This window comes from Danio rerio, chromosome 16 (assembly GCF_052040795.2).
Source record: "Danio rerio strain M-AB ecotype USA chromosome 16, GRCz13ab, whole genome shotgun sequence".
Taxonomy (NCBI): domain Eukaryota; kingdom Metazoa; phylum Chordata; class Actinopteri; order Cypriniformes; family Danionidae; genus Danio; species Danio rerio.
The window spans coordinates 39,432,581-39,456,540 of NC_141036.1; the positions used below are offsets into that span (position 1 = coordinate 39,432,581).

The 23,960-nt window shown below is 35.7% G+C and overlaps 1 protein-coding gene across 16 annotated transcripts in view; it reads right to left on the reverse strand.

Annotated features, from left to right (window-relative positions):
• The window catches only part of ptprub (protein tyrosine phosphatase receptor type Ub), a 454,717-nt gene continuing 430,757 nt past the window's right edge, over positions 1-23,960 (reverse strand). For 15 of the 16 annotated variants that reach the window (XM_087285299.1, XM_087285297.1, XM_087285296.1 and 12 more), the window contains 4 exons: positions 21,241-21,366; positions 16,546-16,703; positions 6,907-7,042; positions 1-3,071 (listed from right to left, as the gene is read on the reverse strand). In XM_087285299.1, coding sequence (XP_087141425.1) covers positions 3,009-3,071; positions 6,907-7,042; positions 16,546-16,703; positions 21,241-21,366 — 483 coding nt within the window. In that variant the 3' untranslated portion in view covers positions 1-3,008. 16 annotated transcript variants of the gene reach the window in all.

The window sequence follows — 23,960 nt, forward strand, 5'->3', positions numbered from 1 at the left end:
TTTACAGTCTTAGAACATTTTATTGTTGTCTGAAGACCCCGTCCCACCCCAACCCTCAGTTCCCCGTGAGATATATACCTCTGCATCCTCTTCCTGTCCCACAAACACATGGTCAAAAACACAGTTCTTTTTCAGTCCATTCAGTATCATACAGAAACACTTGGAAACAAACAAACAAACAAAAACGCACGAAAAAACAAGAACCTGGCTCAACATCTGTCAACAAGTCCTTCCTTTCTCTGCATACTGAAACAACAAGGACAATAATTATGCAGAATTAGTGACTACCATTAGAAGTTGGCTAATGTCTTTGGGATGAGCATGGCATTAAAACAATAATAAAGCAATCACTGAATGGTTTTAAAGTGACTGTATGGGCCGTCAGAAGGGGCGACTTTGGAATGGCTTTTAGAGATCATCCTCAGCTAAACTGAGCATGTGTCAAATCTTTTGGCGACATTTTCAGAAAAAAAGTACAGTACATTCAACTCTTTCTGTTACTTTTAAATGGTTAAATCTGGCCGAACAAACTTCAGGATTCACATACTATTCACAGAACACAAATATACATCTATATGTACACAAACCTTCCACTTGAACTCTGAGTGTCCAGGCACTTTCCAAGAAAGTCAACAGGGGAGTGTTGGTGAAAAATCAATCACAGAAATGTCTTTTCAAACATGTTTTCAATGACTGTCTTACAGGAACAGTTTAGCCAAAAATGAATAGTCTACCATCATCTTGTCCCAAGCTGTAATGATTCATCTAAAACTTCTCCTTTTACATTTTCAGTAAGAATTTAAGTACTAGGTGTTTGGGAACAGCATGAGGATTAGTAAATAATGGCAGAAGTTGCTTTAACTAGCTGGTTATCAGGCATATATTGGGGTGGACTGTGTCATGTTGATATCTGAGAAGCTTAATGCAGACTAATGTAATCATTGGGAAAATGCCTCTGTGGTTTGCTAACTTGGCATCTTGCTGATATGGCAATTTCACAGTTGGGGTCATAACAGTTTCAGAGATGTGTTTGTAATACTGATGGGGATACTCTGACCACTTGTATTTAGAGTTTGTAGTTAAAGTAGTGTCATTAATTAGTGGTAATTACAGTTTGTATTTCCATCACTGTTCTACCTACACTAAAATGTCCGGTGGAAACTTCTACGAATAAAATACAAAGTAGCTCTTAGAAAATAATGATTGTTTGATGAACTAATAGACAGTGAACAATGGTTTCTCAACATCATAAAAATGTAGATTTTTAACCTCAGAAGGTCATTTCAAGTTTATATGAGCTGTATTTAAAGCCCTAATACAAAAAGAAATCTAATAGAAATAAACAATCTAAATGCTTAAAATGACAAATACAGCCTTATTTAATCAACTGAAGCTATTTATATAATATTATTTTAAACAATATGGCCCAAAAGAAGAGAAATATCAAATTTGTTAAATTGATATTAAATTAAACTGTATTTAAAACCAATAAAAACAATTGTCAACTTTAAAGCATGCTAAAATATGGGTGAATTATAAACTGTATTATTTTGCTTTTGAGAATTTTAATAAGCATAAAGACCTCTGAGGTGTGAATGGCCAAATCTAATGATTCAAATATGGGATTTGCACCTCCGATGCTTGAAATGAATGATCTACAGTACACCGTATTAATGGAAAGCACACTTATCACATGTCCTGCTATTGTAAGAAAACAGCCATCACACACTGCGATGGAACATAAATGTACCTTAAACGTGGATAAACATAAAGCGATGCTATGATGAACCTCGAGCCCAGGATTCAGCTGTACACTCAAAGCTGCACAATTGTTAAACAAAATCCACTCAGAGAACACGAGTCAGTCCGATAAATAGTTACGAGTGAAAAGAAGATTTGCCGGTGTTCCTTTTGGTCCTTTCTCTTCACGTCTGACACAGTTTCACCTACTGTTCCCGTTGTAAAAAGACTATTAACTGCGCTCTCTCAAAACCACTGAGTGAGAGGATAAAGGTCAGGGTGTAATCCATCGCAAGCTTTACAATGCCATCACGTCTGCCCCTTCTTAATGTACTTCCTTCGCTTTAAGCACACAGGGCCACTGTTAGCACTTGAGACTTACACCTTAAGACGTAAGGGATTTCCAGCAGACATTAAGTGTGTATGTATGTGTATAATATATATATATATATATATATATATATATATATATATATATATATATATATATATATATATATATATATATATATATATATACATATACAAGTGAGAGGAAAAAGACTACAGTCACAACAAGATTAAAAAAGCCAAAGTATGGCCATCTGACTCTTCCGTCAATTTCCTCATATGGCACCATATATAGTAACAAACTCTGCCTCTGATGATACAATAACCAATCAGATGAGAGGAAAACTTGTATCGCTGTTGCTGGAAACGTTGCCGAAGAGGCATCTGCTTCTTGATAGGCAGTTGATGGAAAGTTGTCTGCTGGCTGATTTTGTGTGTGTGTGGGGATGTGCATGCATGTGTGTTTGTGTTGTCCTCTTTTAAAATGGGCACTGCAGGTGCCTGACTCCTGTTTTTAAGAGCCACGGTAGAGACGCCCGACTTTCAACTCCACATGAAGAGAAGATCTTCTCCAAGAGATGTTTATTTCGGCTCTTCAGTCCAGAACGTCGGAGATAAACAGGCAGGTGTAAAATAAAGCCGCTGTTTTTAGAAACGGCACACTATCTCTGTGAGCAGAGCTAAAGCAACCACACCGCACCAAGCCAGGCTCGCTGAAAATATCCGAAACTGAAAGAACACAACCTATTTGGATGTTTGGGGTAAAAAGGCAGAGAACTTGACTTCTTGTTTTTTTTTTTTGTGTGTGTCTCATCTGGATCTAGGTACGATGGCAGAAAGTAGGGCAGCAGAGGGAGGTAAGGGGTATGATTGAGCCTGCTGGTGGTCCTGCTCCATGCAGTGAGGTCAGCATGGGGGATTTGGAGAAGGGGAATCCGCTATCTGACCTCTAAACAGTCCAAATACTCCAGAACCAGCTCATAACAGAAACGATACTGCTCCTATAAGGCGAAGAGACAGAAAGACATCAAAACTACAGTATATCCAGAGTACACTACTGTATAAAAAATTAGGTTTGAAGTTTTTTTATGTTTTTTAGTCTTTTAGTATGTTTTATATGTTAAAAAATACAGACATACTATGAAATTTAATCACAGTTTGAATATTCTGTGCTCATTTTAAAAGCTGGTGCTAACCAATCTTCTTCCAATTACATGGTACAGATGTTTGAAGGCTTTCACCTTAGCAGCCAATGAGATTGATTCTCAACATCTAAATACCTCTGTGTTGTTTGCATTAGCGATCTGTAGTGCAATACACTATTCAAAAACATCTAAAAGAGAAGTGAGGATACATTACAGTTCAAGCTCCATGTAAAGTATACAACTTCAGTGTAATAAATAAAACCAGCAGTGTTTTAAAAACCATGCTCAGAAGCAACAGAGTATGTTTAACTTCATGATTCAAAAGAGTTTCAAAAGGATGTCATACTTGACCGCTTAAACATTTGATTCGTTCATTCTTTTCAATGGTAATGTTTCCTTTAGCTATTCTAAAATGTTTGGTTAAGTCCAGCTACATACTGCATCAGTGATTACTAGGGCCAGACAGAGTCGGCAGACATCTTTCTCTGCTGAGTTTTGCAAGAAATCTGCTGATTTATGCAGAATGATTTTAGGAGTAATCGCAAATAAAAACTTAATATATGAAATAAAAAATAATAAATGGTTAATTTTTATTTAATGTTTACAATGCAAATTAAATTAGATTAGATTAGATTAATTGCTAAATGGAGCAAGCCTCACATCTAATATGTCTACTAAAAGACAGAAAATATTACTTTACAAACTGTATTGTGAATAAATCATATGATAATTTCATATTTCTATTGATAATATTTCTACTATTATTATATCAAAACAATATCGCTGAAATTAACAAAAATAATAAATATTAAATTACATACATTTGCAGAAGTAAATAGTCTCAATGATGGGCTAATAATCTGCAGACATCTTCCGTGTGGGCATACTACTACTACATTTAATGCATCGAATACATGCTAGTGTACAATATTTTGAGTTTATGCTTGACATGTGGGAGGCCCAGGGGCAGTCTTGGATTCTGTCTATTATACTGTGGAAATTTAAAACACCTCCTCATCCTTCACACAGCAAGACGACAATTTAGGGTTGCTGAAAGTTGCTCTGTTTGTGTTTTCTCACTACCTAGTGGAGGCATAGCACTGAGTGTTAATGAAGTGAGGCAAGATTTAGGACCCGTTTTCCAAGGCACACATACAGTAGTCTAGTTTACTAATGTTAAGCCATATGGAAGTTCAATTAAAATATAAGATTGGTGGACGTTTTGGTTTTCTTAGTAATAAACATGCTTTTGCACTATACTGTATGTTTTAGAAAAGATACAATACATGGTCAGAAGCATAGCCCTAGGCTGCAAAAATTAAGCAAATGTAAGAATTAAGTTCTTTAGACTTTATAGTGCCCTATGAAATTGTGTTAGAGTAAAAAGTATGCTGAGTTTCTAAATCCTTTAGTTTTATTTAGAATATAAAAAAAATCTCAAAATATGCAATAAATTGAACACAAATTGTAATGGCATTCGTTAAAACAACACAGGACAAGACGGGTTTAATAAAAGCCAATCAAATGTGTCTCATTCTGAACGAATAAATGTTTTCATAACGGAAAAGAGCTTTGTTATTAACTTAGCATGCATGGTGTAAATGTTTTCAAAGTCTGTCTAATTTCTTTCACAGCAGGCTAATGTGATATGCATACAAGTTTGACATTTAATAATGAATGAACTTCCATACTTCAATACCACTGACCATACTTTGACCATCATGGCTATGCTAATACCTCACATTTTAATAGTGCACACACTACAAGATATGAAAACCGTGACACACTACACAATAATATAAATATTATCATGGCTGATGGAGCACTGGGGTCCGTTCTTCGTACGTGGATTACTCAGTTAGCTGGATTTGGATATTGACGATTTGACACGATTCAGGATCGTTTCGTTCTTCAAAGCTGATCCGAGAGTTGTTGTCATAGCAACAGTTCTGCTAGGTCAAACCTGATCGGGAGCAGGTTCAATTCATATAAACAGGATTAGATCGGCTCAGTTCAAGCAAAGATAATACAGAAAGTATGTACCGAATTCTGATATTTTCTTACAGTAGTAGTTATAAACACTTGGGAAAATGGTACATATTTTTTTAACTATATATATAAAGTTATAGTTATTAATAAAATAAATAAAGTTATACATATTACTAAAACTTATGCAATCTGCATCCTTGAAATGAAAGTACAAAGACTGCCACCTGGTGGTGCAAAGAGAAAACTTATTTATATGAACTTTTTAGATCGCTTTAGTACAAATTGTGTATGATATAAATGCACAATATGTCACTTTTTTTTTTAAAGCAATAATACATTTATGCAGTCATAAACATGTTTTGATAGTTAATATACCAGTGTTTTGATGCTTCACAAAAGTTCCAGACACCTTTACCAATATTAAAATGCTTTTGTAAACAACCAGTTATTCTTTACACCGATTAAAAAAACGGCTACAATAATAATGAAAATCTTTTCTAAATGTAGAAATAAATACACTGATTTGCATTGAAATACATGATGATACACTTGACACATGAAAGTGTAAAGCCTGCTGCTCACAACAAATGTGGAAGGTTATTGCGTGTCATATTTAACAAACCGTTTACTGCTAATTTGATGTAATTTTGCTCACATGGATAATTGAATATTAATCAGATGATGTCATTACGCTGCTGTGCTGTCAGCCAATCGCTGCATTGCTGATCATGATTTCGAGGATCGATAGATCTGTCCTTCACAACACACGCAGCGATCTCAGATCAGTTTATCCAGACATTCTAATCTGATTCGCGAACTTGTTTGAAGAACCAAATTAGCGAGAGATCAGTTATCAAGATTAAAAGATCCAGGATCTGCCAAATCATCTTAGATCATTTAAGCGAGGTACGAAGAACGGACCCCTAGTCACCTGATCACAGAATAATTGGCTTTATCAATAATTATTAGTTATTATAGGCCAGGGGTCACCAACCCTGTTCCTGGATAGCTACTTCCTGCAGATTTTAGTTGCAACCCTGACCAAACACACCTGTTTGTAATTATCAAGTGTTGCTTTAGGTACTATTAATTGGTTCAGGTGTGTTTGATCAGGGTTGGGACTGAATTCTGCAGGAAGGTAGCTCTCCAGGAACAGGGTTGGTGACCCCTGTTACAGGCTAAGTTACTAATATTTGGCCAAATGTTATTAGTTGCAAACTGCTGTTACACCTAAAAACAAGTTTTTAATCCTTTAGTGCAGCGGCGGTTCCACTTGCAGTGGTAATGGTCCTTTTGAAGTGTCATCTACTGTACAGTGCCATGTCTCATGTTACACAACCCCGCACCCCCTCAAAAGAAAACAAACAAGCCCACAGCTTTATGACAGATCTGGGTGCTAATTTAATTTGTCCTGTGTGTAAACTTGTTCAGATATATGCATGTTTGCTAATGCAGATGTTAGTTTATACCTAAAATCAGCGGTAAAAACTAAAGAAATCTATGCAATTGGCTATTTAAAGGAAAACATCGAATTACTGTTACATTAATTTAGCAACAATTACCCTAATCAACTGTATATATATATATATATATATATATATATATATATATATATATATATATATATATATATATATATATATATATATATATATATATATATATATATATATATATGTATATTTATTCCACCAACATTTACCAGTGTCTCCACCATGTTGGGCTTGGCGTTACGAAGGGTCTTGACGGCGTAGAATACATCCACGATATTTTGGTACTGGATCATCTCCATCAGGATGTTGCTGGCACAGTAAGTTCCACTCCGGCCACCGCCGTTCCTAGACATACACGAATACAACAAAACCCAAGCCGTCACGAGCAAAGAACAGGCAGTCAGACAGAAAGAGATCTGGCTCGAGCTGCATACTGATATTCAGCCTACAACAGAAATTTCAAACATCCAGTTAATATGAAATCAGCCTGCACAAGAGGATTTTTGAAGCTCCGCCGAGGTCGTCTGCTATGTATGCGTACAGCACGACAGCGGCAGCGAGATGAGGCAATGCTGAGATAATCAATCGCAGTCAGTGCTTTGGCAGCTCTGGATTTAGCACGGAGAAAGGCCTGCGCTGTTCAGTATTAAAGCATAATTGATTTCATCTCCATAATCTCTTCTCTCTGCCTGTGGTTGGTAACACTGTGTGACAGTTTTGAGTGATGTGCTTCTGGGCGGCGATGGGAAGGGAATTCGTGCTTGGGGTTGCAGATGAGATATTTGGTGGGGCAGGAGGAGCAATGAAGATGACGATGGAGTGTGGATAATGACAGTGTTAAAGAGTTACTTCACACTAAAGTGAAATTTCTTTCATCTTTAACTTCCAAACTCTTAAGAATGACCCTCCATTGAAAGTCTGTTCACCCAAAACACTTTAAAAGAGATAAGAAATCCAGATAAATTCAGTTTAATCCAAGTGCTCTAAAAAGACATAATCACTTATTATGATGAACAGATTTAATTTGGGCCTTTAATCACATTTAAACATTAGTCAGCAAGAATGTTAGGAACTGACAGCCTTTGACATCCATAACGGGAAAAATAATATTTTTGAGTTCAAGTGGCTGCTGGCTTTCAACATTCATCAAGATATCAGCTTTTTTGTGCTCAACAGAAGAAAGACATTGTAAATGATGACAGAATTTACATTTAAGTGAATCCTTTTAATCCTTTAACTATCCCTTTAAGTATGCTTACTTGATGCCTGAGAGCCAATAAGATAATTTCATGTCGCATCAGGAACCAATAAGGTTTGGTTCAAATTTCAAGCATGTAAACATATAATGGAGGTTATGAGTTTATCAAAATGGTATGAGGACTCATGACTCATAAAAGTTTCAAGCACTAGACCAGGGGTGCCCAAACTTTTTCTTATGAAAGACCAAAAAACAAACCTGATTAGCCAAGGTAAATACAGTTGCAGTGGGTAATTTCCTAATTTATTTAATACTATTTAAAAATGACAAAAACATTGCTTTATATTAACTAATACAGCATACATTACACTTTATTTCACTAGTTTTTGCCTTGATTTGCTCAAGGGTGTCTTCTGCATAGTCCTCTATCCGTTGAATGACATTATTGACTGTACATTTTAAAAATTCTGATTCATTTACATTTAATTGAAATATTTCATTTCAGTTTGCTTTTTTGTAGCTTAGCAATAATACAAAAACAAACAAAAAAAAAACAAAAAACGTTACGTCAAATTAGAAATGACGATCTCCTTTAAAGGCATTCGCCCCAACACTCTCCATGGTTCTCACTCTCTTCTCAGAGAGTGAGCGGGCCCTACTTTGGGCATCTACACCAGTGGCTGACAATGACTGAGGGTCGCGTGAAGGTTTCCAAAAGTCAAATAAATTTTAGGCCCCATTTACACTAACCCGTTTTCTTTTTAAAACAATGTTTTCATTTTCGTCTCTGAGGTTCAGGCAGTCACCAGTATCTCTGAGCAGACCTGTCCAGCTGAGAGCAGCCGAAAATCAGCCAGTCTATCCCGAATCTTCCGGTGGATCTCATCTCTCTGTTGTTTTTAACTGTGATCTATAATTAATCTTGTGTAGACCTATATCATTGAATCTATTTGCCTACTTTTTTTCAGGTAACATGTATTGGCTGAGAGCAAAGATAAGTTAATACCTATTAATTTATGTAACCACGTACACTAATTCCACACCTTTGACCAATTGCTTGCCTTTATTTTCTATATTGTATAAACTTATTGTACTTTATACTTTTCAAATTTTTATTGATTATTAGAATGACAGCTTACTGATTAAACTATTAGATTTGCCATATTTTATTCATAACTCACAGAAGATAAAAATAGTAGTTAATAGTTACATAAAAATCAACAACATGAAAATATTAGTTTATTTATAACCACCTCTGAGAAACGTGGGAGTTGCGAGTCACATGCATTGTTATTTTAGGGGTTGTGGGCTGAAAAGTTTGGGGACAATACTGATTTGCACAGCAGAATAAAAGCTTAGGCATTTTTACATTACATATATTTTTGCCCAGTGCCATTTTGTTTATTGTATTTTTCTCTAAGACCATTTCTTCTCATGACTTTTGGTCTGGGGCTATTTTTGAGCATGGCAAGGATGCTGTGATCCTGGATTAACATCAATGTTAATCCTGGAACATTATTTTTGTTCAAAAACATAATCGATACATATTCCCTATGCCTATAAACCCAATCACATATATATATATATATATATATATATATATATATATATACTCACAAAATCAGAAGCGAATAATAGTTGAATAACAATCAAGTAGAAGTGTATAAACCTAACCATAAGCATAAACCTAAACTGTAAACGTATCCTTAAATCTGATTTGCTGATTGGAATGTTGTTCCTGAGTCAACATAGATGTTCATCCAGGAATATGTCCTACCTGGTGAAATCAGGTTAGGGTATTTTCGATTGATTCCATTTTGTTCAATACATTTTTATTTAATGTTATTTTGTCTGACCCCATTTCATCTAATCCCTTTATGTCTAACGCTGTTTCATTCTTTTATGTCCAAAGCCTTATGTGTCATTCCGTTTCAGCGTCTGATTTTATCTGATCACGCTTATTTCTATGCCTTTTTGTCTGGGGTAGTTTCATCCTATACATTTTTGTCTGAGGTAATTTCACCTGATGTCCCTTAGTCCAATTCTTTTTAGTCTCAGGCAAATCTGTGTGGTCTGAAACCATTAAGCTTGTTCTAAGCTGGTTTTTACCTGGATTAAACTGGTCATCTCACGTGCTGGTCCTGAGCAGTAGCTAGTTACTTAGGACAAGTTTGGGATCAGCTTACACCAACTCATGACAGGCTAAGAAACTAGTTTAAACCAGCTCAAACCGTCGAACTATCTTTAGTGACAATCAATGTTTATTTTTCCCAACAGGGTGCCCTTTGGGTTCAGAAGTGATTTTGTCTGATTCTGTTTTTTCCTAAGCCTTACATTTTAGTCTGATATAATTTCATTCAATGCATTCTAGGACTGATCCCATGACATCCAATGCCTTTAACTGTGAAGCTGTTTCACACAAGACCTGACACCTAACGTCATTTTTCCTGACACCCCAAACCTTTTAGTCAGAGGTGTGATCCTGTTTCACCCAATGGCATTATAGTCTCAGGCACTATGATTTTTAGTATAACGACAGAAGTCTGACGGTTCCCTGAAATAGCCACCATGATATTCATATTTCATTGTGTTGTAGCAAAACACACAGATTATGATGAAAACTGTATTTGCCACCCACAACCTCTTCATTCACCTGCTTTCAAGTCATAGAACGTTTTTCGTTCTTTCAGTAGAACTTATACAGTTATAACGATCAGCATGATGAAATAAGAGGAATGGTTTCTGTGAAATCTGAGCACAAGTGGTCACAAGAGATGAATTTGATCGCATGTTAATACTAGGTGGAAGTGGTTATGTTTCCCGGCTGACAACTTGTGATTGGATCAATAAAAAAGCTTATTAATAGCGGATAGAAACAGGGTCTATTTGTGCAATATTATATCTCCTCATGTCTCTTCTTAAAACTGAAACCATGTTAATCATATGGATTTATGTTTTGATCTGTATTTGAATGTTTTAAAGTGTTGGGTTAACAAGCTTTCGGTGATTTAAATCTCCCAAGCTTGATTAAAATACATATATACACTCACCGGCCACTTTATTAGGTAATAACAAATGCCTATTAATGCAGATTTCTAATCAGCCAATCACATGGCAGCAACTCAATGCATTTAGGCATGTAGACATGGTCAAGGCGATCTGCTGCAGTTCAAACCAAGCATCAGAATGGGGAAGAAAGGTGATTTAGGTGACTGCTGATTTACTGGGATTTTCACACACAACCATCTCTAAAGTTTACAGAGAATGGTCCGAAAAAGAGAAAATATGCAGTGAGCGGCAGTTCTGTGGTCATCTCATCATCCCAGACTGGTTTCTTGAACATGACAATGAGTTCACTGTACTCAAATGGCCCCCACAGTCACCAGATCTCAATCCAATAGAGCACCTTTGGGATGTGGTGGAACTGGAGATTCACATCATGGATGTGCAGCTGACAAATCTGCAGCAACTGTGTGATGCTATCATGTCAATATTGAAGAAAATCTCAGGAATATTTTCAGTACCTTGTTGAATCTACGAAGCCACGAAGGATTAAGGCAGTTCTGAAGACAAAAGTGGTTCCAATACGGTACTAGTAAGGTGTACCTAATAAAGTGGCCGGTCAGTGTATTTTGTTTGCATTTTAGGTTTTAGATGAATAAAAGTTATAGGAAGTTAATGCAGGAATAAATAACAACAGAATTTCCGTTTTGGAGAGAACTGCCCAGTTAAGGGGATACAATTTATATTCAGTCGTCATTCACTCATCGTTTATTAGAAAACTTTACTTAGCTAAACATAAGATATTTTGAAGGAAAACAAAAACCTGTAGCTATTGACTTCCAGTTTTGACTTTCAAATACCATGAAAGTCAATGATTACAGGTTTTTGGCTTTCATCAAAATATTTTCTTTTGTGTTCAACAGAAGAAAGAAACTCAAAGGTTTGGATCCACTCGGGTATGAACAAATACATTTTTGGGTGAACTATACCTTTAACACCTTGGCTAAGATCATTAATTCTGGGTATGTGCTCAGACACATTTTTAATTGTTTGCATCAGGATGTTGTTCCTTTTTTGTTTGCAAAGGTACACAGTAATTTAGTATTTTGCATATTGTTATCTCTTATCTGGCTGACTGGCAAACAAAGAGAGGTCACTGCAGATACAGATAATACTTTGTGAAGACAAGGATTAAGTGTGCTGCTCAAGGGCACAATGGCTTTCACAGGGGCCACACAGAGGAGCTGACACTTCGACAAAATACAAGGCCAGACTGGGACCTGATGGACAGTCCATGTGCTCTTGTGAAATGCACTTCTATTTGTAGGCAATCAGAGTTCAAATCCAGTTAGTGTCATTATCAGATCCCACCATTGTTAAAAAAAAAATTCTCTCATCTATTCTCTTATGCCTAGACCTTTATCTCTTAATTTTTATCATACAGAATGACTGCTCTTTGATTAGCTCATTTATTTCTGCTCTTCAGTGTTATGGTGCTTTTATCTTTCCCTTTTGTTCTCTTATGTTTGAATTGGCTTATATATATATATATATATATATATATATATATATATATATATATATATATATATATATATATATATATATATATTAAATACACACATATTAAATTTTTTTGCCACTACTTTATCTGAATAATACAAAGCACCATTCAAATTTTACCTAGAATGCCTTTTCTTGAATTTAATTCATATACACAACCAATCAAAGTTTTTGAAAGAAGCTACTTTGGCTCGTCTAAACTGCAGGTGTTTAATAAAAACAAATGTTACTGAAAAATGTAGTATTGTGAAACATTTATTCATTCATTCATTCATTCATTCATTTCTTTTTCGGCTTAGTCCCTTTATTAATCAGGGGTTTCCAAAGCAGAATGAACCACCAACTTATGCAGCATTTGTTTTACATAGCGGATGCCCTTCCAGTTGCAAACCAACACTGGGAAAATATTGTAAACTATAAATACAATTTATAATAAATGTTTCATATTTATATTTTAAAGTTTAACCTATTTCTGTGATAACAAAGCATTTCTCAGAGTCAAATAAATGTTCAGAAATTTTAATTTGGTGCTCTAGTAGTATTTATTATTTTTTATTAATTCTGGAAAAGTTGTGCTGCATGATATATCTACACTACCTGACAAAAAGTCTTGTCGTCAATCCCGGTTGTAAGAGCAGCAAATAATAACTTGACTTCTAGTTGATCATTTGGAAAAGTGGCAGAAGGTAGATTTTCCTGATGAATCATCTATTGAACTGCATCCCAATCATCACAAAACACTGCATAAGACCTATTGGAACCCGCATGGACCCAAGATTTTTATGGAAATCAGGAAGTTTGGTGAAGGAAAATCATGGTTCAGGGTTACATTCAGTATGGGGTGTGCAAGAAATCTGCAGAGTAGATGGCAACATCAACAGCCTGAGGTCTCAAGACATTTGTGCTGCCCATTACATCACAAACCACAGTTGATAGCAAATTCTTCAGCAGGATAGCGCTCCTTCTCATACTTCAGCCTCCACAACAAAGTTCCTGAAAGCAAAGGTCAAATTGCTCCAGGATTGGCCAGCCCAGTCACCAGACATGAACATTATTGAATAAGTCTGGGGTAAGATGAAGGAGGAGGCATTGAAGATGAATCTAAAGAATCTTGAAGAACTCTGGGAGTCCTGCAAGAACACTTTCTTTGCCTTTTCCAGATGACTTTATGAACTTTAATTTATTATCAGTCCTTCAAGCTCATACAGTAGAAGTTATACCTGTACACAATAATTATTTTTCCACTGCACCATGACTTTATATTCTATACTGTATATTATTTCTGTTAAGTGACAAGACTTTTGTCAAAGCAAAGCCAGACATTACTGTCCTAATTAAAAATCAAGGCATGATCATATTTTATATAGGCGACAGGGCTTTTGTCATGTAGTGTATAATTACTGTCACTTCTGATTAATTTTAGGCATCCTTGCTGAATAAATGTATAAACGTCAACAAAACAAAACAAAACAAAACAAAACAAAACAAAACAAAACAAAACAAAACAAAACAAAACAAAACAAAACAAAACAAAACAAAACAAAACAAAACAAAACAAAACAAAACAAAATAGAGGCTTTAACAGAAATGTTTAGTTTTTCCTTTCTAAAAGCTTACCCAAACGTTCAACATCAGTCTTAATTTCAATAAACTTTAATTCCTGTAGTTCCAATTCATAGTCAAAATCAACTTTAAGTGGAATATATTAAGCCATTGTTTTTAATTCTGGAAAAAAAGAACAGCAAAGTAATTGAAATGCACTAGCTCATGGATCTTCCACTACCTGTATAACTGATGAAGAGCGCACCAGTGCACCTGCTAGACCAGACATGCATCTCACTGTGCAAGCAGAATAAAAAGCTATCTATTTGCTTCACCAGCTTGGGGAAACATCAATCAGTGACACGCTATAGAAGACATGTGGCGGAAAAGATGTAGTTGAACACAGCAGGATCACATCATTAGGCTGATTCCTTTCTTTTTTCTACATTGAATCATTTGTCTTTATCTGATTAGCATTTATGGCAGATCACAGTATAAACAAACCATTTACAAAGAAATATCAGAATACACTTAAAAGGAGCAATTGTTTGATCGGGCTATCTAATTAAAATCAGCTAACGCAACACAATAACAGAATCTACAGTAATTGAATTGAAAGCTATTTGAATTTGATTAGTTTATTGAACCAATTTTATAAGGCACAACTGAATTTATAGACACAATGAAGTCCTCTTAAAACAAAACAAGATATTCATTCATTCCTTCATTTTCCTTCGACTTGGTCACCACAGTAAAATGAACCCACCAACTCACCAACTAAGAACCCCAAACAGCACGTTTTAAACTTATACACACTTATTCAGACACACACACACACACACACACACGCACGCACGCACGCGCACACACACACACACGCACGCACGCACGCACACGCACACACACACACACACACACACACACACACACACACACACACACACACACACACACACACACACTATGGCCAATTTAATTGAATCAATTCACCTATAGCGCATGTCTTTGGACTGTGGGGGAAAGCGAAGCACAGGCAGAACATGCAAACTCCACAAAGAAACACCAACTGGTACTCAAATTAGCGACATTTTTGCTGTGAGGTGACAATGCCTACCACTGAGCCACCGTGCCACCCAACAACTAGATATGTTACACTTTAAAAACAATAACTCAAATACTATTACTCAATTTATTAAAGTAATGCGTTACTTTACTTGTTACTTAGAAAAGTAAAATCAGTACATAACTCGCTTTTCCAATCCTGGTTTGTATAGTTGACACTGTTATTACTTATGCTTGAGTTGATACTATAAAACTGGCACTATTGATAATGTTAATGTCACTGTATATCCAGGTCCTGTGGAAGCTTCCGCACCTAAACATTACATAAAATAAAAGTCAGTCAATTTCTGATGTGGGGCATAATGGTGGCTCTTTTAGTAATTTTAGACCAATAAATAATAGTGCAATAATTGACTGTTTATTAAACTAGATTAAAAGTAGCATATGTAGGAATTCTAGAAGTAGCATACAAACTGATATGCAAAAAAAAAAGTTTGTGGCCTGCAGCATACAATTATAAGTTATGCTCGCCATGGTTGGATTTATTTGACGAAAAGTGAAATTAAGTAAAAATATTAAGATATAATATACATATTTAAGTAAAAATATATTGATACAAAGTAAATGATTTTTACCGTCACTTCTTATCATTGTCATTGTGGATAAAATTCTACATTATTTTCATAAAAACCTTACTAATCCCAAAGTTTTGAATGGCATTTGAATTATTTTCTATCATATTGCCCTTTTTTCTATTTGTAAAAAAATTAGAAATAGAAAAATTTAATGCATGAAATTAATCAATAAGGGCAACACGATGACTCAGTAAGACCGCACAGCAAGAAGGTTGCTTGTTCGAGTCCCAGCTCGGTCAATTGCCATTTCTGTGTGGAGTTTGCATGTTTCCTCCGGGTGCTCCCGTTTCCCCCACAGTCCAAAGACATACGCTATAGATGAACTGAATAAACTAAATTGGCCATAGTGTATGTGTGAGAATGAGTGTGTATGGATGTTTCCCAGTACTGGGTTGCAACTGGAAGAGCATCTGCTGTGTAAAACATATGCTGGATAAGTTGGTGGTTCATGACCCCTGATGAATAAAGGGACTAAGCTGAAGGAAAATGAATGAATTTTTCATGTTTTATGCAAACAGATAACCAATCAAAGCAAAGATGACTGTCAAAGAGGTGGGGTTTAGATATAAAGGATCCTAGAACAAACTATTTCAGACATTGTGAGAAAAGAGAAAATGCAGCAATGTACATTGTGGGGAAAAAATAGTTTTTTTTTCCATCTTGAATGGATATGAAACAACTGCAGGAGACCTTCAAAACCTAATTTGGAACCTTTAAAATAGAATACCAGGGTATTTTGCTCAAAATGAATGTCAGCAGGTGTTACATTTTTCACATGCTGTAAATCAATAAAACATCATTTGTTCTTCAAGGGATTGCGAAGAATGTGTCCCAATACTACTTACAGGCAGTGGACCACCGTACGACCTTCTCCACACTCCCTCTGCCACTTCTGAACGCTGGCCAGCAGGTTGAGGAAGGCCTTTTTGGAGTCAGGCACGTCACGATACGCAGACCAGCGCAGGAACTGGAACTGGCACACAACCAGCTGACCCTCCTGCAGCTTCACATGAAAGAAAAAAAAAAGGAAAGGTCACAATCAGTAACGCAACGCCAGCTGTGCATTAGGACTTGTTTATGAATGTGTACAGTAGCGTAGCACTGTTCTCCAAGCTGAGGTCTCAGTAGTGCCAAGTCAGCAGGGTTTATGCTGTGATGAATGAGTCTGCTGGGAAAGAGTTTCAGTCGGGTGGGGAAGAAATACTGTACGGTTGGCCCTGGTACTGACGCTTTTTGGCTTGAAACGATGGTTGGATTAATATACAGCCCTCAAGCACACCCCAAAACTGCCCTCAGGGTTGTCCAGAGGAAGTAAACGTACTGACCATAGTTGAGTGACACACATATATTACAAAATTCTTTGACTTTTTTTTCTGTCAAAATGTTCATCCAATTTGTAAAATACTTGATTGGGAATACAGAGATGGATGAATGAAGGAAAACTAGCACATATTATAAAGTTACTTACAAATTAAAGGAACTTTAAGAGAAATTTAGTCATATATACTGATAATAATTACCCTAATTGAATCTCATTTGTGTAGTATGGTGGCTTTCAGCACATTGTTCTGTAGGTTTTTGTGTGTTAAGTAACAGTAATGGAGAACTTGCATTGTAATTTGACAGCTAACAATGTGTCCTAACCAGACGCCACGCAACAAAACGTAATAAATGGTATTGTTTCCTTGTTAATCAGAGCTTTTGTCCTAACCACATGTGACAATGAAATGCAAAAAATGAGTGACAGCAAATTGTATTTTAGAAATGGTTTCTATTTCTATGAATGATGAAAAGCAATCTTTTCTTTTGCTTTGAAAACTGTTCCTCTATTGTTCTTAGCATTGTAAAGGTACTGGGTAGTTTTTGCTGCATAATCAAATGTTGATCTTTACTTTATGTAAAAATGCTAATCAATAATTCATCCAATTTATATTCAATGGAAATGTTTTAATGCATCAATGAACTAACTGCAAACTCTAAAATAGTGTTTAATAAAAAACTTTGCTCACTTAAAATGTGAGTAAAACAGTTTCTATTTTAATGCCAAAAATTCAACCAAAGTAAGAAATAATATCAGTATCGTAACAATTAAAATCAATCAGTATTAAAAAATAATGACATTGTAAAATGATAATAAGAATCATTAAATAAATAAAATAAATAAATAAATAAATAGTTTGGTCATCCCTTCTACATAAAGTACCATATGTTTTTAATGCATGCTATTGTTTAATTACCCCTTTAAAAATCCAACCTCATCATCACTATGTAAAAATAATATGAAATTTGACCTATTTTTAAGCTATGATTTTAAAGGTGTGGTCCAGAGTGTATTGTAAAGGTTTGGTTATGTTCACGCAAAGCAATGTTTGCTCATGCTTTATTTGTGAAAAAAAAAAAAATAATAATTTTTATCATTTCATATCTTACTCTGATTAAATACAGCTACTCAGCTAACATGAAAATTACATATTTTATATGTCAAAACGTCATATTTTCTAGTTCCTTCAAAAGGACCGCCCTCAAGAGGCTCTGATTGGTCAGCTAACATTATGTGGTGTAATTCGCAGATCAGTTCCATGTCACCAGGAATAGTGTCATACCTCTACTAGCAAGCGCAGAGCCTCTGCTATATAATATGACATAATACTGTCAGAGTAACTGTTAGCCAGATCTGTTTGAGCCTGAATCAGACAGAAAATGAAAAGGACACAGCTGAACCTCACGCCTGCTCTTTAAAATAAAATCTGACAAGTGTCTTTCACATATATTCGAAATAAGCATGTGTAAGTAATATGAAACGTTCACATGTCTTTTATGAGTTGGTTTATTTGAGGTTTCGAAAGCAAGGACAGAGACACTGCAGCGCTGGTGAAGATTGTGGGTGTTTACAGCGATTGACGGATAAATCAGAATTTGTAGCTAAATTATTAACAGTGCCAAATAGCATTTCCCATTGTTTATATCCTTGTTTAAATCCTTGCTACACCATACCATTACCGCTAGAAACTATGCATGTAATAGATCAACTTTAACTAATAAAATGATTAAAGGTTGTGACTCACAATCCACAGCTTCTTCTATTATGGCTGTAGCTGCTCCTTTTTTAAGGAGTTTTTAGCTGAATCCAGCATTGAACAGAGATTCTGGAAGCTGTCCTTTGTCAAATGCTAGAGCTATATCTTTTTTACAATTCTTTGGAACATAATTAAAATTAAATTGTAATCACCTATATTTTTGTGCCAGGTCCCCAAATACAGAAACAGAAAAAGTTATGTGAAAATAGCAGCGTTTGGACGCCATTTTGGCTTTCTCTGCTATTGACCTTATTCTTCAATGCGGAACTGCGCTCGTTTTTGCAATTGTTTTAGAACTTCTGATTCAGCTCCCTATGAAAGAAATAACTAAGAATAATAAACAGCCGAAAACGGTCAAACTATTTGCTCTACAAAGAAGTGTTTGCATGATTATACTGACAAAGTAGAATAATATAATAAAAAAGAATCAGTTTGCAACATCAAGCAGCATAACAATCTGTTTTTAACATCTAAAAATGAATAGAAGTAAATGAGACTGGTAGTCTCGGGCCAGAATAATTCAAATGGCTGCGCCCGCTCGTACACGAAGAATAAGGTAAATAACATGGTGTATGTACGTAACCTGAAGCTTTGTGATCTCACCAACCCAGACGTATTTTTTGTAGTCCCCAAACTTTGTTTGCTGTACGCTTTGCTAAGTTAACTCTGTAAAAGCCAATGTCTCCCTTTGAGTTGAACTTTAAAGCGTATTACATTCAGAAATGTTGTTCATGTTCACACATTTACATTAGATATCAACTAAAATTTAAAATATGATATCGCACTGAACCACCCCTTTAAACATGCATGCACAAACGCACGCACGCACGCACGCACGCACACAAACACAATTATAAGGTGACATGCACATGCACAGCAGATAAAGTGCATACTTTAAAACATATCTACATAGCAGATAAAATACAATTTAAAAGAATTTATAGAAAAATGCATACGCCAACATGTCTACAGGGCAGATAAAATGCACAGTTTAAAAGCATACGTGTTCAAAATAAATGTAAAAAAAATAGGCTGACATGTACACGGCAGATAAAATGCATAGTTTAAAAGCATTTATGTAAAAAAAAATATTTTAAACCAACATGTCTACACAGCAGATAAATCGCATAGCTTAAAAAAGCCTACTGTGTGTATTATAAGCTGACATGTCTGCACAGCATATATATAGTGCCCAGTTTAAAAGCATATGTGCTAAAAAAGAAAACTTATTATGAGCAAACACGTCTAGATCTTAGATAGATTGCACATTTTAATGGCACAAGTGCAAACAAACACTTAATTTAAGTGGACATGTTTGCATAGCAGACAGAATTCACACTTTAAAAACATAAGTGTTAAAACTAAAACACTAATATTATCAACCCCAGATCTAAATACTGTACTAGAGCCAACACGTTTGAAAAATACACACATACACACCCACAATCACATCCACACACCCCTTAATTCCCTCTGTTGAGCTGGAAATGTCTTTCCCCCACTCAATCTCTATAGTCTCTAACGTTCCACAGAAACGTCAAAGCATTAAAACACTGTGACATCTGTCAAAAAGCACACCAAGCCCAGAGAAAAATGCAGGCGTCTATTAGGTGAGGAGAACTGCCATCAAACATAGACACAGAAAAACAGAACAAAATTAGCCCATGCAATAATGACAGGCTGGGGCAATTTGAAAGTGGTAAAAATGACCTTCCGTGGCACGCTCATTAATGTATATTTCATATCTTCGCAGGCTTATGAAAACTTATTTCAGCATCCGTCCTGTGGTGCCATATGAAGTGTTGTGCTGATGGTATGAAAATGGATATTTTGAAATGGCTTTTCCTCTGTTCTTTAATTGCTCTTGTAGCTTTGCCTGATGAAATATATTGTACTGACAAACTCTATTTATTATACTGCTTTATCTTGTAGTCTATTAAACGGTGATCCGAATGTAACATGGCTAACAGAGCAACACAAAAGGCAGCTTTCGGAGCTTTTCAAAGATTACATAAAAGTCTCCGTTTCCTCACTTCCAACTTGCAGAAGTAAGCTGACGGTTAAAAGGCACAACATAATGATCAACCGGTTCCAAGGTATGAAAAATGTATTATCACAGAATATCATTAAAGCCCTGTGGTGGTAATACAAGGAATTCTCTCAGGAAATTACTGTGATTCTACAGCATATTTTTTAGAAGGAATATTATAAGGCTCATTTGCTCAGCTGGAAGGCTGACTTTTTACCTTATTTGTACCTTTAGAAGGCCAAATAGACTTTAAACTTCAGTAAACTTTACTTGCGAATGTTTCTATAAAGCACAATTTGCCATAATTGCTCAATTATAGCAATTTTCTGAAGTGAAAATGATGAATATGTGATTAACTTTGTTAACTTCAGGGTATTTAATGGGTCTGCTGCAGCTACAATGCACTGTGCTGAAGAGAGAAGAGTCTCACTCACTCGCGTCACATTTTTGACTCTGAAAAGTCGGGTGATGATGTCCTCATCTGCAGACATGGACAGAAACTCCACTTGCATAGGCCCATACTGCTGAAGACCTGGTTCAGGCCAGTACTGCACACACGGCTGCAGAGAGAAAGACAGAAGCAATGAATATACGGAAGGAAGACAAACTGATTTAATTTGTGTTACAGGCAATAATTTGTCATTACAAGAATTTTTCAAGGGCATGTTTCTTCTGTGAAGGTGTTTGAATCACTGTTTCACATTATGGAATGTTTAAACGGGATTTCTTCAGGTTTTCTGAAGGTAAATTTAAGATTTTAAAGACCAAGTAATAAAGATTTAATTGCTTTGTATAAAAAATGCTTCAAAGTTCAATTAAAAGAAGTCAAATCAAACTTTCCATTTACTTTTAATGCCTTTGCCTAATACGAAAATATATCTTTTGCTGTACCTTCTGATAAACTAGTTAGTTAGTTAGTTAGTTAGTTAGTTAGTTAGTTTACTTATATAGCAATTTTTTTTACAAAACAACGTTCCCCAAAGTACTGTACAAACAATACTAATTCAAAAGTTGACACTATAAGCTGGTGATTGGTAGTAAAGCTTATTTGGCATGCTGTCCCAAGAAAGAGCCCTAAGCTCATAAGCTCCTCAAGCTCGGGGCTCCCTTCTGTTTGCAGGGCGAAAGGGGAATTTGAGCTCAGGTAGATCTCAAGTTTTACAACCCTAATGAAGCATGATTCACTTGCTTAAATTCCATTACGACCTTCTGTTATTAAATTAACTTATGTTTTGCTAAATCCTCTCATTTAAGCCCTCAGTTTACTGGCCCTGCAGTTTGTTTCAGTCGCAGCAGGCTGTCATGTACTGTTTGTGCTCGGTTCACTGATTCACGCATGAGCAGTATTGTTTCGGTTTACCGCTTCTTAAATCTCATCTCAGTGAGCTGTTCTAATAACTGAATAACTCAGTATATATTGGTTTATTTAAAGTCAGTTTGGGGTATTAGGTATTTTAAAAAGTAAGTTGTTTGTGGATAACTGGAGTGCTTATTGGAGACGTGAATCGATTTAAATGATTCAATTCGATTTTGTGAACTAGTTTAACTGATTCACTTAGAAAATTCTGTTAAAAAGAACGATTTGTTATAGTAAAACCCATTATTGAATACAAATGTGTTAAAATAATACTTTTAAGTATCTGCTTGGGTAGTATTTAATGATGTCCACTCGTTGTTTTTGCTGCGGGAGCAACAGCGAGGCTTGACTGGAGGAAGACCGGCTTGATCTGGCCAAAGGCGTCGGGATTACTGACGCTGAGATGCCGTACAGGTCAAACAACTGGCAGCGCGAAGGAAACCAAATGTAGAACTACTCATCTCTCTTATGCACCTGACAATTTATTTAAACTCCATCTTACAAGAACTCAATAAGGTTACTAATGGTTAGTCGTTATTTTTTTATTTTATTTCATCTAATAAAAATGTTTTGAAATTTTAGTTTTCATTTTTTTCGTTTGTTTTTGTTATCTATAATAACCTTGATGCAAACTCTACACAGAAATTTCAACTGGCCCAGCCAGGACTCGAACCAATGACCTTTATGTAGTGAGGTGACCACCGAGCCATCGTGCTGCCTATACTGAGGTTTTATGAATCAAAACAATCAGGCTGTGCAATAAACTGAATATCTTTATTACATTATTACTTTCAGCCCACAGCCTTGATTAATGCTGTTTGTTTGCAAACTTTTTGAAGGTTGAATCTAAGATAAGTACAAATACCATCAGAATACAATTTTGAAAGTCAGAGACTACTGATTTGCATTATATGTATATCACCAAGGACAAGATTAAAATCTTTCATTTTATACTTAAGAAAAAGTCACCCACACATTGGACAGCCTGAAGGAAAGCGAATCAACAAGAAATTTACATTTTTAGGGCAACCTAGGCCTTTCAGGCATTTTAAGACCTTTCCAAGACCTACATAAACATTATTTAAAAAAATGAAGGAATAATACAGTAGAAAATGGTTTTGGTGGAAGTAAAATTGTGCAAAAGAGGGGAAAAAAAGAGTATTCGAAGTTGGAAACTGGTTTTGGAAGCAGGGGTTCATTAAACAAAACTGACTGTGATAAAAAGAAGAAAGAAAAAGGGAAAGTTCTAGAGAATTCTGAATGGTAAAAGGTTTTAAATATTCTGACCCCTCTCTACAGTATACTGACTATAACACAGCTCTACAATTGAACATCAATACATGTGAAGTGCAGTCGTCATACTAAACTGAGCTGAAAAAAAACAAACATCTAGAGACAGCGAGAAAAAGGAAGAACATTAATGACAGCAAGGCAAGTGAGGTGATAAATATTAATACTTATGGACTGCGGAGAGCAATCATGCGAATGAAGAAGAAGGAGAAACGTTAATCCACCAGGAACAGATCGGCGGCGACAGTGACACTGAGTAACTGCCGGCATGTTAGCCCACGTCAGGGTTTTCAGAGAGCCGTGATCGAAAAGAGCACCGGAATGCAACTCCGCTACTCAAAGGAAAGCTGTATGTAAATGAGACTTGACTATAGGCTTATGAATATAGAACATTTCACAGGGAGATTAAGAGAAGCCGGGGACAAAATAGCTTAAACGACTTCAAAGGACGTGCGTCGATGTGAATGCACACAAAAAAGCAACCGATAAAGATGTGTTCTTAAGTAA